Raw genomic sequence first — 16,053 nt, 5'->3', positions numbered from 1 at the left:
TATTTCAGTCTTTAATTCTAGCGAGTTAACAACTGTCATCGGCCACGTTATTTACGCATTTATTATGAAAACATGTTATCCTCTTTCATTTCGAATTTTCTTTAGAGAACAGCAGACGGTGGGTATTACTAATCAACTCCAACATTGCCTTTGAATGTCAACGAGAGAGCTTGCAAATGCACAAAGTAAGAAAACTGTACTGTACCGAAGATGATCAATCGCATTTTGTTGCAAACGTTTCAGTTTTCTTATTCAAACAGCGTCACTTATCCTAACTTAACCGTACTATACGTATGGTGAAAATCAAGCGCCAATAGAGAAAGTATAATTTTCTCGCTATAAATTTTCATAATAGCCTTTCCGTAATTTAACCAGACGCGACAAAATATAAACTAACCTCTGAAATCAATTAAGCACTCTGCCATATCTTGAAGTGTATCCCATTCTTAATTGCAGTATTTAGCCTCAAAATTAAACGGTCGTTTAGTCGGCCTTAATTTTTAACGAGTTAACCACCGTTATCGGACACATTTACGCATTTATTACGAAAATATGTTCTCCTTAATTTGGAATTTTCTTTACGGAACAGCTGTCGACGGGTATTACTAATCGACTCCCACATCGCCTTTGAATGTCTACGAGAGAAATCGCTAGTGCACATAGCGAGAAAACGATGCCGAAGGTAATCGATCACATGCAGTATCATCGCTGGGGTGCATAAATATCGGTAACGGAAAAAATCGCGCGCGCTTAATCACTCGTAATAACGGATGCGCTAGTGATAGGGTTTTCGCTGTAACTGAAGGATGATACTAATATAGGAATTTTGAAGGGACAGAAAAAAGTCGTCGCTATAACAGAGTTCTCGTTATATGCCGTACTCGCTATATCGGACTTCTACTGTATTAGCGGATTATTTGCATATCTCACTCCTTCTGAAACTAATGTCAGCTGAGCCTTATATTTCAGAACAGTGGGTTATTAAACAACGATTTCTGGTAACACTCTTCGACCATGAATTATTTGGAGGTTATTCTTGGCCATATGCAACAGGATTAATTTGACAGTTATCTCAAAAGCGACAACACTTCGATCGACTTGAGTCGAAACTCTAAGGTGCAAGTTTCTATACGTGCGCCACTGTTGAAAGATGCGGATTCCTGTCCAATTACTGGATTTTAACTTTGTCTTCAATAGTAAGCGATACCACAACTTTTCTAGCATCTATAACTGGGCTACACAAATTTGCACCACGCTAGTCAACTTCACATGATTACATTCCTAATCCGTATGTAAGCTATCACATGACAAATATTTGCTACCTATCACTCAACACAATAAATTTCTAACTTCTGAATGGAATGCAAAATACAAGCACAAACAGGCTTCCTTGGTTATTCAGAAATAGCAATGAAAACTGGAGAGCAAAACTGGCTATTTCTGAGGCTAACAACTTGCTTCCCAAAGGTGTAATTTACCCTGTCAAGTTCAGAAATTTAAGGCCATTTCTTGTTTTCGCAGAACTTTCTCCGGCTGGCCTTCAGTGGCGAGGGTTCTAATCTCTGTTGAAAACCCAAGGTCCTTTCACAAGGGATGTCAATGAACATTTTCAGGACTAGGAAAAATGTGATCGTACTAAGCAGTAATAGTGAAAATTTGTGACGTGATAGGTGAGGTATTTTTATATAGATTTAATAGAACGTGAATCGGGACTTTGAATTTACAACGTCCTAGACAAGAAATCATCTTAATGAGGAAAACATTAACTGTGTTTCACTGTATTTTCTCACGTCTGATTAAATTTCGGAAAGCTATTCTGATGTAAATTTATAGCAAAATGTATATCAGTACTCTACTGGTGCTTGAAATATGTTTTCATGATGCATACATGGTTGTTAGGTTAGCTGGCATTGTTTGAATAAGAAATCTGAAAAGTTTGCCACAGAAGCCACTGGAGCGATACTACTACAATTTTTCAGAATGAAATTGAACATGTGTTCACGTTATCTCGGAATTAGAAAGATAACTAACGATAAAGCCGTAGTATGGAAATTTGTGAAAACTCAAGTTCTGAACATACTAATTGCCATTTTACACCTAATTTAATGTGTGCGGGTTTTTCCCGACATTTACGAAAAATCGGATATAACAACAATCCGCTACAGCGAGTACATTTTTCGCTATTTTGAGTTCTCACTATAACGGACTTCTACTGTATTATGCTCAACAACACGCCACCCATAATTCATGATCTAAGATCTATTCAGTTACACCATTAAATACAAAAAATTTGTCACGAGTCTGACCTTGCGCAGGTGGCTGAGATGATAGCGGTATGGCCAAACGAGCATTGACAGCCAACAGGTGGTCTCTCCGCTGCAGCAACGAGCTTACATGCTCCTCCAAGCGCATATTTTCTGCTCGCAGCTGATGCAAGCAAGACAGCAGAGAAGCAACTGGAATAGGAAAAATTAAAAAAATGTTTAACACCCTTGAAAACAGAATAAAGTGAGAATCATTACATATTAAACACTTAACAAATGAATGAAGCAACCTCCATTGTTAGACCCAGACTGTAAAGAACTCTCATGCTTACATTACTTGTGTAATGGCCAATATGCAGAAATTTTGACAGTATGCATTAAGTGATGGGTAAGAATTAGCAGTCTGAGAATGCAGTATATCTTCCTGCACACTATACTGTTGGCATCGGAGCCCTTCAGCCACCTTGCATTCACTTTCCTGTCCTGAACAGGGTGATGCATCTCTGGTAGTGTTTATCCTCATTTAGCCACCAAGCCTCTCTGCACATTAACCCCATTCCAGCCTTGGCCTTACTCTTCCTAGTCTTTTCACCAGTCTCTCCTTCATTACTGCCCTCTGTTTCCTTTAATTTGTCATCCTGCAACATGTACTGTATTAACCAAGCAACACAAGCCAGCCTTTCTTTCTCAGTTCAAAAAGTGCCTCTCAGCTCAGAATCTGTATTGCTAACACAGCTGGTAAAGTAGACAACAACCTTCATCGATGCAATACAGAAAAATGCCGAAAAATAAAGCCAGAAGTAAGTTCTTGTCATCAAGCAGACTTGAGCCCAGTTTCATCAACAATGTGTTACTTTTACTGAGAAATATTAGCTAACACATTGTTAACTCATGCGAATAAGAATCATGCGAATCTAGAAAGCAGTGGCTGAACCCACCAATTTCTGAGCGCGCTCAGACGCAATTTTGTTTAAATACAACTGTAGAACAAGGTGCGTGAAACTGGCATAACCAATCAAGTCATCTCAACATTTGTATCACAATCGCCAGCTAAGAATGGGAAACCGTATTTTACAGACCTCTATCATCCTTTCCATGCTGTTCAGAATTCTTTTGTAACTTGTCCCTACCTCAAACTATGCTTGGATTATTAAATATTATACTGTCGTTTACAGAAACTGGTCAGAACTACTCCCTGATTTGGAGGTTAAGATCATTAATTAATCACTTGAACATAAATAGAAAAATGTATCCCTCCTGACTGCAGCACATTTCAGCTCTATTTCTTTAGATAATTGGATTCTTGTGAATGTACTGTCTATTGCACTACTCTTCTCATGAATGCTATCGCTGCAGAAAATCTGCTAACAATTCTACTAACTGAAGCTATTGAAAATGATTCTAAACATTGAAAAAAAAAAAAAAAAAAAAATCGTTGCCCATGTGTTTGAAGTGTTCAACCTTGAATGCGCTTGATAGCACAAAACTTTAAGTTTTTCAGTCTGTTAAATTAAGAAAACACTAGAAAAAAAATAAACATTTTATGAATAACAGAACCCATTAGAAAATGTTTTCTTTTCCATGCATTTTCTTTTCAACATTTTATCTAAGGAGAGAACACCCCTCCACAAAGTTTTCACTTGCAGTACTTATCTGGCGGAGTGTGGGAACCTGACTGATCTGTACAGTAGTCTGCAACTTCTGAACACTGTGTCCCTTACTATGAGATATCAACCAGTCAGTATACCTCGTCATTCATTTTACGAGGAATGGAGATCTTTCTTAACACTGTCCCAGTGATGAGCTAGCTGTCTCAGGCGACCATATTTTGCCGGCTCCTGTGCATACACCAGTTGTTATACATGGCCCCACAGGGAAAAATCCAGAGGCATATGATCAGGTGATCTGGTAGGCCAGGAAATGTCCTCTCCATCCTATCCATTTATCACGGTACGTTGCATGGAAATGGTTCCACACGTGTTGGAGCTCTGCCATGTGGAAACCACACCCTGCAGCAGGAAAGGAGTGACATATGTTCCAACAACCACGGTAGTCCATTTTAGAGAAACCGCAGATAGCGTTCTCCCATCACATAGCCCTCAAAGAAATACGGACCGATGAGGTGATCACACACAATGCCATACCACATGTTCACGTCCCACTGTACCTGAAATGCTGTCTCTGTACATAATGGGGATTATCCACACACCAGTAGTGCGTATTATGACAATTAATGGTTCCAATGGTGTGGAACTGCGGTTCGTCCATAAATAACATGGTCACTAAAAGGGCAAGGTCAGTATCCATATGCTGTAAGGTCTACTGACAAAACACCACCCAGGCTACAAAATTATAACCATGGAGCTCGAAGTGCAAGTGCAGATGATATAGGTGTAACCGCTTGATATGCAATATCCGCATAACAGACGCCCACCTGATGTTTGTTTCATGCACAATAGCCCGTGTGTTAGTCAGAGGATTATGCCATATAATGTCCAATATGACTTCTTGATTGCGAGCAGTATCACAGCATGATCTCAAGCAGGCTGTGTCTTTCCCAGCCCTTGGATATATTTCCACACTCCGAAATGTCATGCCTGTCGATTGTAATATATCCGGACAGCGTTCTAGACACAGGCATTCTGCCTGGTATGCATTCTGTCTAGCTTCTCTATAGATGAGTAACATATCCACATATTCATCACAGGAATACACCATGAGGCTGTGAATAAGCTTTGTGTTGTGTTGTAACTTGCCTTGAAGGAGGGGAGTTCACAGAGCTACATGCCTCCCTGCCATCGGGTGTTGTTAGTTTTTCAATGGGGCACACTTTGCCCTACCTGTGTATATGAAGCTTGGAGCATGTAAAGCTAACTGGTTGCCTGGGTCCTAACCACAGACCATCACCTCCTCTTCCTCGTCCAACCCAGCTCCATACCCTATACCATGATACCAGCAGCCCTTTAGAGGACCGAATAAACAAATAATTCTGAGGAAACTATTTTCAAGTATGCAACCTTGCCACATCCCAGGCAATTGGTAAAAATAAAACACCATACCTTGCATACCCTTGAGCACTGTTCACTATCAAAGACTATCATAAACTACTTGAAGACCCTCTTTTACAAATTGCACACGAGATTAGCATAGAGCCTTGGGTAATCCTACAAGACATAGCATCAATCCTTTATGCCAAGTTCACCAAGAAATGGTTTTGGTGAAAAAGTATTCTAATGGAGTGGCCAGTCATTTCTTCAGATATTAACCCTATTGAAGATAAGTGGAGAATCATTTGCAGGACTGTATATGAAAGAGGGAGGCAGTATGATGTCAAAGAACTGGAGACCTCTATAATTTCTGCACGGAGGAAGATCAACACTTTCGTGTTACAGAAATTTGCAGAGGGACTGAGTGACCACGTGCTTCAGATAGCTGTGAAAAGTGGGCAATAAGAAGATCAAGTGATCTTATCATTTTGCAACAGTAGTTGGCATTTGTAAGTATGTATATTCTGTTAATGAGTTTATCAATAACAAATAATGTGACAATACTATGAGTCTTGTATATGTAGTATGTTCTTGTTCATAACAGGTTTCATGTTAGGACTGTTTACTATGCCAGTACTTATCATTATGAAACACACCTTATTACATTCATTTCCAGTCTGCTGGAATCTTACAGTTTGCAATGCACCCTTGCAAATATGCAACATCAGCAACTGCGTCGCTCCCCAGCTTTATAATTTCTGGTGCAATTTCATCTGCTCCTGTTGCCTTCCTCAATCTAATTTTGTCAGGGAGGGAAAAAGAAAAGAAAGGAACTGGATGTACATACATACATACATACATACATACATACATTATCATTATAGACTGTTATGCCTTTCAGCGTTCAGTCTGCAAGCCTCTGAGAATTTACTAAACGTCGCCACAATCCTCGATTTGTAACTAGTGTTGTGGCCACATTTAGTTCTATACCTCTTATCTTTAAATCGTTAGAAACCGAGTCTAACCATCGTCGTCTTGGTCTCCCTCTACTTCTCTTACCCTCCACAGCAGAGGCCATTATTCTCCTTGGTAACCTATCCTCCTCCATTCGCCTCACATGATCCCAACACCGAAGCCGGTTTATGCGTACAGCTTCATCCATCGAGTTCATTCCTTAATTAGCCTTTATCTCCTCATTCCAAGTACCCTCCTGTCATTGTTCCCACCTGTTTGTACCCGCAATCATTCTTGCTACTTTCATGTCTGTTACTTCTAACTTATGAATAAGATATCCTGAGTTCACCCAGCTTTCGCACCCGCAAAGCAAAGTTGGTCTGAAAACAGACCGATGTAATGATAGTTTCGTCTGGGAGCTCACTTCCTTCTTACAAAATACTGCTGATCGCAACTGCGAGCTCACTGCATTAGCTTTACTACACCCAGATTCAATCTCACTTACTATATTACCATCCTGGGAGAACACACAACCTAAATACTTGAAATTATCGACCTGTTCTAGTTTTGTATCACCAATCTAACATTCAATTCTGTTGAATTTCTTACCTACTGACATCAATTTAGTCTTCGAGAGGCTAATTTTCATACCATACTCATTGCACCTATTTTCAAGTTCCAAGATATTAGACTGCAGGCTTTCAGCACAGTCTGTCATTAAGACCAAGTCGTCAGCATATGCCAAACTGCTTACAACATTTCCACCTAACTGAATCCCTCCCTGCCATTTTATACCTTTCAGCAGATGATCCATGTAAACTACGAACAGCAAAGGTGAAAGATTACAGCCTTGTCTAACCCCTGCAAGTACCCTGAACCAAGAACTCATTCTACCATCAATTCTCACTGAAGCCCAATTGTCAACATAAATGCCTTTGATTGATTTTAACAATCTACCTTTAATTCCACAGTCCCCCAGTATTGTGAACATCTTTTCCCTCGGTACCCTGTCATATGCTTTCTCTAGATCTACGAAGCATAAACACAACTCCCTAATCCTCTCGTAGCATTTTTCAATTACCTGGCGCATACTGAAAATCTGATCCTGACAGCCTCGCTGTGGTCTGAAACAACACTGGTTTTCATCCAACTTCCTCTCAACGACTGACCGCACCCTTCCTTCAAAGATGCCAGTGAATACTTTGCTTGGTATACTAATCAATGAGATACCTCGATAGTTGTTGCAATCCTTTCTGTTCCCTTGCTTATAGATAGGTGCAATTACTGCTTTTGTCCAATCTGAATGTACCTTACCAACATTCCACGTTAATTTTACTACTCTGTTAAAAAAAAAAAAAAAAAAAAAAAAAAAAAAAAAGTCTTTCAAGGGACCAGACAGCAAGTGCAACATTTCAGTTAAACCGACTCTTCTGCACCACCTGTGCATTGGCCCTGAATATGGCTAACATCTCCCCCTCCCTATATTTCTCAATATCCTTCTAGCTTATGAACACCGCGTGGCCACCTGTAGTGTGTAATTAGGAAGTGACCAATACACAAGTAGGAGTGAAAATGAACAAGAGAACAAGTTTTATGGTATCCTTCAAGTTGATTCAAGTTGAATGTGTTGGAATAAGCTGCAGAAAGTCATAAATACGAAGTGCAGCCACGTACGATTTGTTACTGGCATAACCAGAGAGACAAATTACTGGGAGCAAACGGAACCCATTGAATTCCCTCTGCAGTGTGCAAAAAGGAGAATACGAAAATGTGGATATAAAAGTTCTGGAGAGGGTTAGGGATGCAAGTGACAATGGCAAGGCTGTAAATCACAAAGTGGTGTAGTTTAAAGTGCGTGAAATTGCACAAAGTCTTGGTATTGAGGCAGAAGGATTTTAAAACAAGTGGAGGTTGGTCAGAACGCTTTATGTGCCAAAAGGAACTAAGTTTGCGGAGAAGGACATCACGATGCAAGCAGCTTCCATCAGATTATACCAACAAAGTGATTGAATTTCAGGTCTTCAGACACTGCAACACTGCACAGCCTTCAACTCCGTGCGGTGCTGTGCGGCTGTGGCTTTTAGTCATGTGACCAGTCAGTTGTGGTAATGAAGGAGATTATTTTAGATTTTTCCTAGAGGTTTAATGTCATACTAACAGACTGAAGATTTTCCATGAAGCAAGGATGGGAAAGGGCTAGGACTGGGAAGGGAATGAACATGGCCTTAATTAAAGTACAGCACCAATATTTGCCTGGTGTGAAAATGGAAAACCACAGAAAATCATCTTCATGCGGATGGGATTCAAATCCATCATCTCCCGAATGCAACCTCACGGCCATGTGACCCCAACTGCACAGACAACTCTCACTCAGTTTTTGACAGGATACATCATGGAAGACTGCTGATTAAAATGAGGGCTACTGGACTAGGCAGAAGAGTGGCTGAATGAGTGGTTAAGTTTCTAGAAAACATAACTCAAAAGAATTAGAATAGCTGACGCAGTACTTGATCCTGTAATGATTAAGAGCGGGGTTCTGCAAGGAAGTAATACTGAAACTTTATGTTTTTCTTATGCATACAAATGATATGAATAAAGAACTGGTATTACAAATAAGACTTTTTATGGATGATGTTATACTCTACAGAGTAATAAATAACTTAAGAGAATTGTGAGTGACACCAAATAGAAGTTGTGAGACAGAGCAGACAATGGTATGATGGCAAACAAGGTGAAAAGTCAAGCTGTAAGTTTCACCACAAGGAAAATCCTCCCAGTTTTAATTACTGTGTTGATTGAGTGAAGTACTTCATGAGAACCAGTACAATTACCTACATGTTAATATAAGGGAAGATCTTCATCGGGGTAATCATATTAACAAGACTGTAAATAAAGGTTACACACCTCTTCATGTGGTCATGAGGGTATAGTACTTGGCTATACACTAAAAAGCAAATATTGCTGCCATATTCTCATTTTTGAATGGCTCATCACTGCTGCCAACTTGACTAGTTAGACGCTCAAGAGAGTTTCGGTTTACTCGGTCTGCCATCTAGTGGTGGCCTAGAGTAAAACGGAACGTCGAAATTGACGAGCAGACAGCCAGATGGCGTCAAATTGAAATGTCTGCACACGGTAGCTGAGGCCATACGATTATATTATATACTTGACTAGTTACTTTTTTTTTCTATTTGCTTTACGTCGCACCGACACAGATAGGTCTTATGGCGACGATGGGACAGGAATGGCCTAGGAGTGGGAAGGAAGCGGCCATGGCCTTGATTCAGGTACAGCCCCAGCATTTGCCTGGTGTGAAAATAGGAAACCACGGAAAACCATCTTCAGGGCTGCCAATAGTGGGGCTCGAGCCCACTCTCTCCTGAATACTGAATACTGACCGCACTTAAGCGACTGCAGCTATCGAGCTCGGTTTGACTAGTTACATACTGAAATCACAAGATTTAAACATCAAGAACCTAATCTCAATATAAGTATCAATAATGGAGATTCCCTTACCTAAGTAAATGATCAATCAAGATATTCAGAATTAATAATAAACCAAAGCTCAATATGTCACCAAGAGCACATACAACAAAAAAGACCTCTCAATAGCCACAAAATTGAAGCATTACAAAATAGTCATACAACCAGAAATAACACACGGTGGTGAAACGATTTTCAAACCAACTAATACTGCAGCAATAGACAGAACACTCAAAATAGAATGAAGAATAATCAGAACACGTATTAACAAAATATACCAAGAAAATGGACACTGGAGACTAGTTTTATAACTAAACAGTCTACAAAGAAATAGAACTGGTAATGAGCACTATCAGAAAAAAACGAATCTCATTCTTTGGTCACCTAATTAGAACACCCGAAAACAGAATCAGTAGGATAACAGAAAAATTGTGAAACAGTAAGAGTACTATTAAGTGGATTACAGAAATCAAAGAAGATATGAAGGAACAACCAATCACAGTAGAGAATTTAAAAAACAAGACCCACAGAATCAAAAAACATTCAAAAACATAAGACACCAGACTACAGACCAAGATCAACAAACAAAGCATGGGAAGAGTGATTTCAGATGAGGAGAGAAAATCAAGATCTGAGAGAATGAAGAAGTACTGGGCTGAGAAAAAAAATAAAAAAATCCATTGTATAATATTGACTAAAGTGGTCCAACGAAGGCCATAAAATAAATAAATAAATAAATAAATAAATAAATAAATAAATAAATAAATAAATAAATAAATAAATAAATAAATAAATAAATAAATAAATAAATAAATAAATCAATCAATCAATCAATCCTGCATTTGATTCCTGGCCAGGTCAGGGATTTTTACCAGCATCTGAGGGCTGGTTCGAGGTCCACTCAGCCTATGTGATTACAACTGAGGAGCTATCTGACGGTGTGATAGCGGCCCTGGCTTGAAAGTCAAGAATAATGGCCAAGACGATCCGTTAATAATAATAATAATAATAATAATAATAATAATAATAATAATAATAATAATAATAATAATAATAATAATAATAATAATAATAATAATCGTATGGCCTCAAAACGTGTGCAGACATTTCAAGTAGACGCCATCTGGCTGTCTGCTAGTCAATTTCGACGTTCCGTTTTACTCTAGGCTCACTAGATGGCAGACCGAGTAAACCAAAACTCTCTTGGGCGTCTATGGCTGAGATTTAATTAATTTTGTCGGGTAAACACCAAGTGTCACCAAAGATCTTTTACATGCCGACATTGTACAACATGGAGTGTCAAATGGACTTTTTCCCACCCTTCAAAAATCCGACTCCCTCTGCCGGGTTTGAACCCGCTATCTTGGGATCCAGAGGCCAACACTCTACCACTGATCCACTGACCACACGACACCTCGTAACCTGCAGGCCTTCAGGCTGAGCAGCGGTCGCTTGGTAGGTCATGGACCTTTGAGATTGTTGCGCCACGGGGTTTGGTTTGGTTTGATTTTGATGCATTACTAAACCCATTTCTTAAGTGTCTGTCTCGTGTGAATAATTTAGCTCCCTTCTTGCAATCTGCTATTACTTGTCAGACTGAAATGAAACCACACTGAAATAATACACACAAGCAAATACATTACATGTACATATGCCGTAAGTAGATAAGAATACACAAAAGGTTAAGTCTGCAAACCGTACCGAAGTCGTGACAAGACAAGGTTAGGTTAGGTTAGACTGATAACAAAATTTCCTTCCATTTCAACTGAACTGATCTTTATATAAGAGGTAACATTGCTTTCCTTTTGGAGGAGTTTTTGTAGATTTTTCTTGCTTCTTATACATCCTAGTTGAATTCCATAAATATGAAATGAACAAAATAAGATTGTATTAATAAAATGCTGCGTTCATCATTTAACACCAACTCACCAGCATCATTTCTTCACTCCAGCAAGCCGGGTGCGGTTGAGCACGAGCCTCCTCCAGTTTGTTCTGTCCAACCACAGGTGATGTTCATATTTGTGATGCCAGTTTACTTTCAAGATCCTTGAGAATCTGCTTCTCCCAAACATCACAAGGTTTTCTACTTGGTCTCTTTCCAGGAACATTGCGATAAAAGTATGCTCGAGGAGTCCTATGGGTATCCATCCTTTTCGTTTGACATACCATCGCAAGCTCTTTGTTTTGAGGCTCTCCAGGAAATTTCTTTCCAATCCAAGCTATTGTCGGATGTCCACATTCCTTTTTCGTTTTTTGTAGACAAGAACGGAGGAAAGGAGCTTCATTTCTGTTGCCTGAAGACGACTCTTTACTGATCCAGTGAATGTTGCTGCTTCCAGACCACACGTCAATATACGTACCAGAAATATTTTGTACAGGCTGATCTTGGAAATTAACGGAAATGTTTCATCCCAAAGTATTTGACGTACAGCGTGATAGAATGTAGCAGCTTTCTGTATTCTGTTGCTAATCTCTTGATGTATGTATGGTACTGTCTGAGGACAGAACACAACTGAAGTACTGGAAGTTGTCTACAATATCCATCTCATCTCCAATTCTTAGATGAACAGTTGGAGAGTTTCTACCCATCACTAAGTCTTGGTTTTGCTGATTTTAACTCTTTTGCAATTTGCACCAGTCAAGCCCAAAACACTCAGACCATTTTTCATGATTATGCATGTAAAATGTAAAAAACTGCCGTATGAAGAAATCCCCAAATACAAAATTGAAAAAAATCACAATAGTACATTATTCAATATAGTTTTAGGGAAAAATATCTCAAAATTGTTCGTGGCATATTTTACTATAATTTTTTTTGAAAATTATAAAATACATGACAAAAAATAAAAATTGGTTTTCAAATACTAAAAAGTAATCTGTTCTTTGGTGATGTTGTTCAGACATTCTGAAAATGAAAGCATTTAGTTCTGTATAACATGATATTTTTTTAAAAATTCTTATTTAGTCATGAGTTATAGCACCTGACGTAAAGAACTGTACATGTACCTTCTGGAGTCAGCATTTGTGTTTTAGAAAAACATTCTCCTATCATCATTACCTGTAAAATCCGAATCACTCTTTTTCTTTATCTACAGCTTTTCCCACACCTGTGGGGTCGTGGGTGCGAACTGTTTCGCAAAAGTGGATTTCGTTCTTTTTATACCCCGATGCCCTTACTGACACCAACCCTATATGGAGGGATGTAATCACTATCGCGTGTTTCTGTGGTGGTTTGTAGTGTAGTGTGTTGTCTGAATATGAAGAGGAAAGTGTTGGAACAAACACAAACACCCAGTCCTCGGGTCAGAAGAATTAATCAAAGGTGATTAAAATCCCCAACCTGGCTGCGAATCAAATCCGGGTCCTCTGAACCGAAGGCCTCAACGCTGACCATTCAGCCAATGAGTCGGACTAAAATCTGAATCACTATCGGCTATAAAGTCACTGTCATCATCTAAAGCATCTAAATAATCCAAAACATAGGAATTATTTAACCTAGAACTTGGCCCAGCCATTTAAAAAAAATTAGGCCTACTCGTGGCACGAAAATCTAATAACAGGAAATGTTAAACTAAACTTCACTTGAGAACGATAAATGCTGAATATAAATAAAATATAATGAACAATAAACTACTATTAAAATGGAAACAATAAAACAAAGGAAAACGTGTATTTTGAAGCTTAAAGGAGACTGTACTCGCAAACAGAACACTTCAACTCGCCGCGCGGTAAACATACGCGGTTTGATGATTTCATTTGTTCGAAACAGATGAGCTTAGTGTCTTTATCTCTGGAGAAAAGTGTAAACTAAATCCAAAAACTAATATTGCTGTCTTTTCCTGACATCTGGGAGTCCATTAAGGCACTAATATAGCCATCTGAACACAGAACCGATAGATCGGCACGCTGAGTGTTTTAAGCAATACCACTCGAGCCAATAGATCGGCTCGCTGAGCATATAAGAGTTAAGATCTATGGTTGTAAAAGCTTCATGCCAAAGATCTAGTCTAGCTTGTACTTCTGCTTCTGTTTCACCCCATACCATTACATCATCAGCAAACACCAGGGCATTAATTGCTGAATCCTTTCTTTTAACTGTTTTTAAAACTTCCTTCATTATGATTATGAAGTTGAGTGATGAAAGACAACTTCCTTGCTGGACTCCACTCTTCGTTTTGAACCAACCTGACCATCATCCCAGCTATATCTTGTGATTTTATGGAAGTTCCTTTTTGTTAAACCGAATGTTACCTACGATCAGGTTGTCTCTCATGCATAGGTCTAGCATATATTCTCCCTCTTCATTTCTATTTCCCATTCCATGAGGGCCCAGTGTGGATTCATATCCTGTTCAGTGTGAGCCAACTTGTGAATTAAAATCACATATTACAATTAGGTTTTTATACCCTGCGTGTTCTTCGAAGTTATGGAGGAAGTTGGTCTTTTCCTCTTTTGAGCATCCTACCTGTGGGGCATAGACTTACCTCCTAAGTTCACAGATAACTGAATTATTCTTTCACTAACAAACTCTATTTGACTACAAGCATCTATGTCTTTATGTATTAAAAATCCCACTCTGTTCATTGACTCTACTTCATTTCCAGACCAGAAGAGACTATAGTTCAATCTGATATTTATTTTCCCAGTTTTCTTCTACTTTGTTTCACACAACGCCATGATCAGAAGTTTCTTCCTTTCCATGAGAATGACCAGCTCTTCAGTTTTGTTTGTCAATGTCAGGATATTTAATGTTCCCACTCTGATATTTTGTCTTCATTTGGTTTGGGTAGCTGGTGTAACATCAGGCTGTAAGCTGTCTTTCGCACCAAACTGATGTCGCTGCTGTGAATTATACATCCGTGGCTTGTATTATTCTTGAAGACAACTTCCTCAATAATCCCTCTGTTGACCTGCTGAGCCTAACACAGAGGGAAATTTTCTTTCAGGGTTTTCTCCCTTAGCCTTTGATGTCCAGTCACCTCAACCTACAAGGCAGCCGCAGGTTGTACTCATTAATTCCTGAATACAGGGCTGCCTCTTCCGCCATATCCCCCGTACCGAAATCCACCCTCTCCGCTGCAGATGTCGTTGAGGTCTTCACTCGTAACCCTGAGCTGGGACCCTTACCAGATGCTACACACCGAGTCAGTGTGCTCTGGGACTCACAGACAGGGACGCCACTCTCTGGGTAGGACTGCCTCCGAAAAGGGTCCCTACCTGCTACCTACTACACCAACTACATTTCAGAATTAACAGGGGAGAAAGAATACCCGTAGTGTATAAGCTTGCATGGCAGGACTATATTTAAAGATCATAGTCAGGATGTAAAGTCATTGTGTTCAGACCCCAATTTGAGTTTTGGTCCAGAATTACTTGATTTGAGAGCTGGAAGAGATCCAGAGGAAAGCAGCCCAATTTCTTCTGGGTGATTTCCATAAGAGTGTGGAGTTAGAAAATGTTGCAAAACTTTGGGCTGCAAAGATCAGAAGTGAGGAGATGATCTACTCTACTAAGCAGGATGTAATAAATTTCATTTTAATGATTCGTATTGAAAATTACTATGTATGAGCAACTAGAATTTGAGAGTCCACCTGTTCAATACACAAAATTATCCATTGATTATTATTTTATTATCCTCTTATTTATGGAACATTTTTCATCCAATATTTGGACATCATCAACCTCTACCTACTAAGATTAAAATTGAAACGGAATTAAAACACAGGTTTTTAAGGAGTACTCCTGTTGCTTTAGCTACCCTGTCTAGAATATAATAATAAAAACACCTAAGTCAATAAAATCTAAGACTACAACTTCTTGCTTGTTACAGTTCTTACAAGAATAGGTACACTCATTCAATAAATGCTTGTAAAAAGGAATCTTGACCTGATCTTTATTCGAGGAGATTAAAAAACTTGTAGAGTTCTATGGACGGCTGGTTGTCAAGTATTCGTTAAATTGGAGCTTAAAGATTATTGTGTCGAATAGGGGACTTCTCAAACTGTTCATGAAACGGAACCTGTATATTCTTATGAATGCATCTCTGTGGATATGTGGTACATGTAGTTCTTTTAAGTCTGTAAAAAAAGGAAAGAATACAGAAAAGAAAAAAAGAATTTTGGGAGTGGAAAAACATTTGACATTGAAGTGAAATGCATTTAACTCCTATACTGTTTCCTACCCGCAGCTGACTCAAGTGCAGTCGGCTGCCTTGCTGCCTGCCACCTTGCGTCTGGTGCAGTATCTATGTGGTGCCGCAGGTTGTGTTTGCTTGTGAGAGGAGAGAGGAGGAGAAGCTGAAGGGGAAGGATGAGTACTGATAGGTGTGCTAGGGATGGGTTTAGGCCTTCCTGGAAAGTCATATT

At 39.2% G+C, this 16,053-nt stretch overlaps 1 protein-coding gene across 10 annotated transcripts in view; it reads right to left on the bottom strand.

The window, feature by feature from the left end:
- Positions 1 to 16,053, bottom strand: part of Alh (Alhambra) — a 338,473-nt gene that overhangs the window by 124,104 nt on the left and 198,316 nt on the right. For all 10 annotated transcript variants that reach the window (XM_067150502.2, XM_067150503.2, XM_067150504.2 and 7 more), the window contains one exon: positions 2,307 to 2,456. In XM_067150502.2, coding sequence (XP_067006603.2) covers positions 2,307 to 2,456 — 150 coding nt within the window. The remainder of the gene's footprint in view (positions 1 to 2,306; positions 2,457 to 16,053) is intronic.

Source organism: Anabrus simplex, chromosome 6 (assembly GCF_040414725.1).
Source record: "Anabrus simplex isolate iqAnaSimp1 chromosome 6, ASM4041472v1, whole genome shotgun sequence".
NCBI classification, from domain to species: Eukaryota; Metazoa; Arthropoda; class Insecta; order Orthoptera; family Tettigoniidae; genus Anabrus; species Anabrus simplex.
This window is presented reverse-complemented; position numbering and strand designations above follow the sequence as displayed.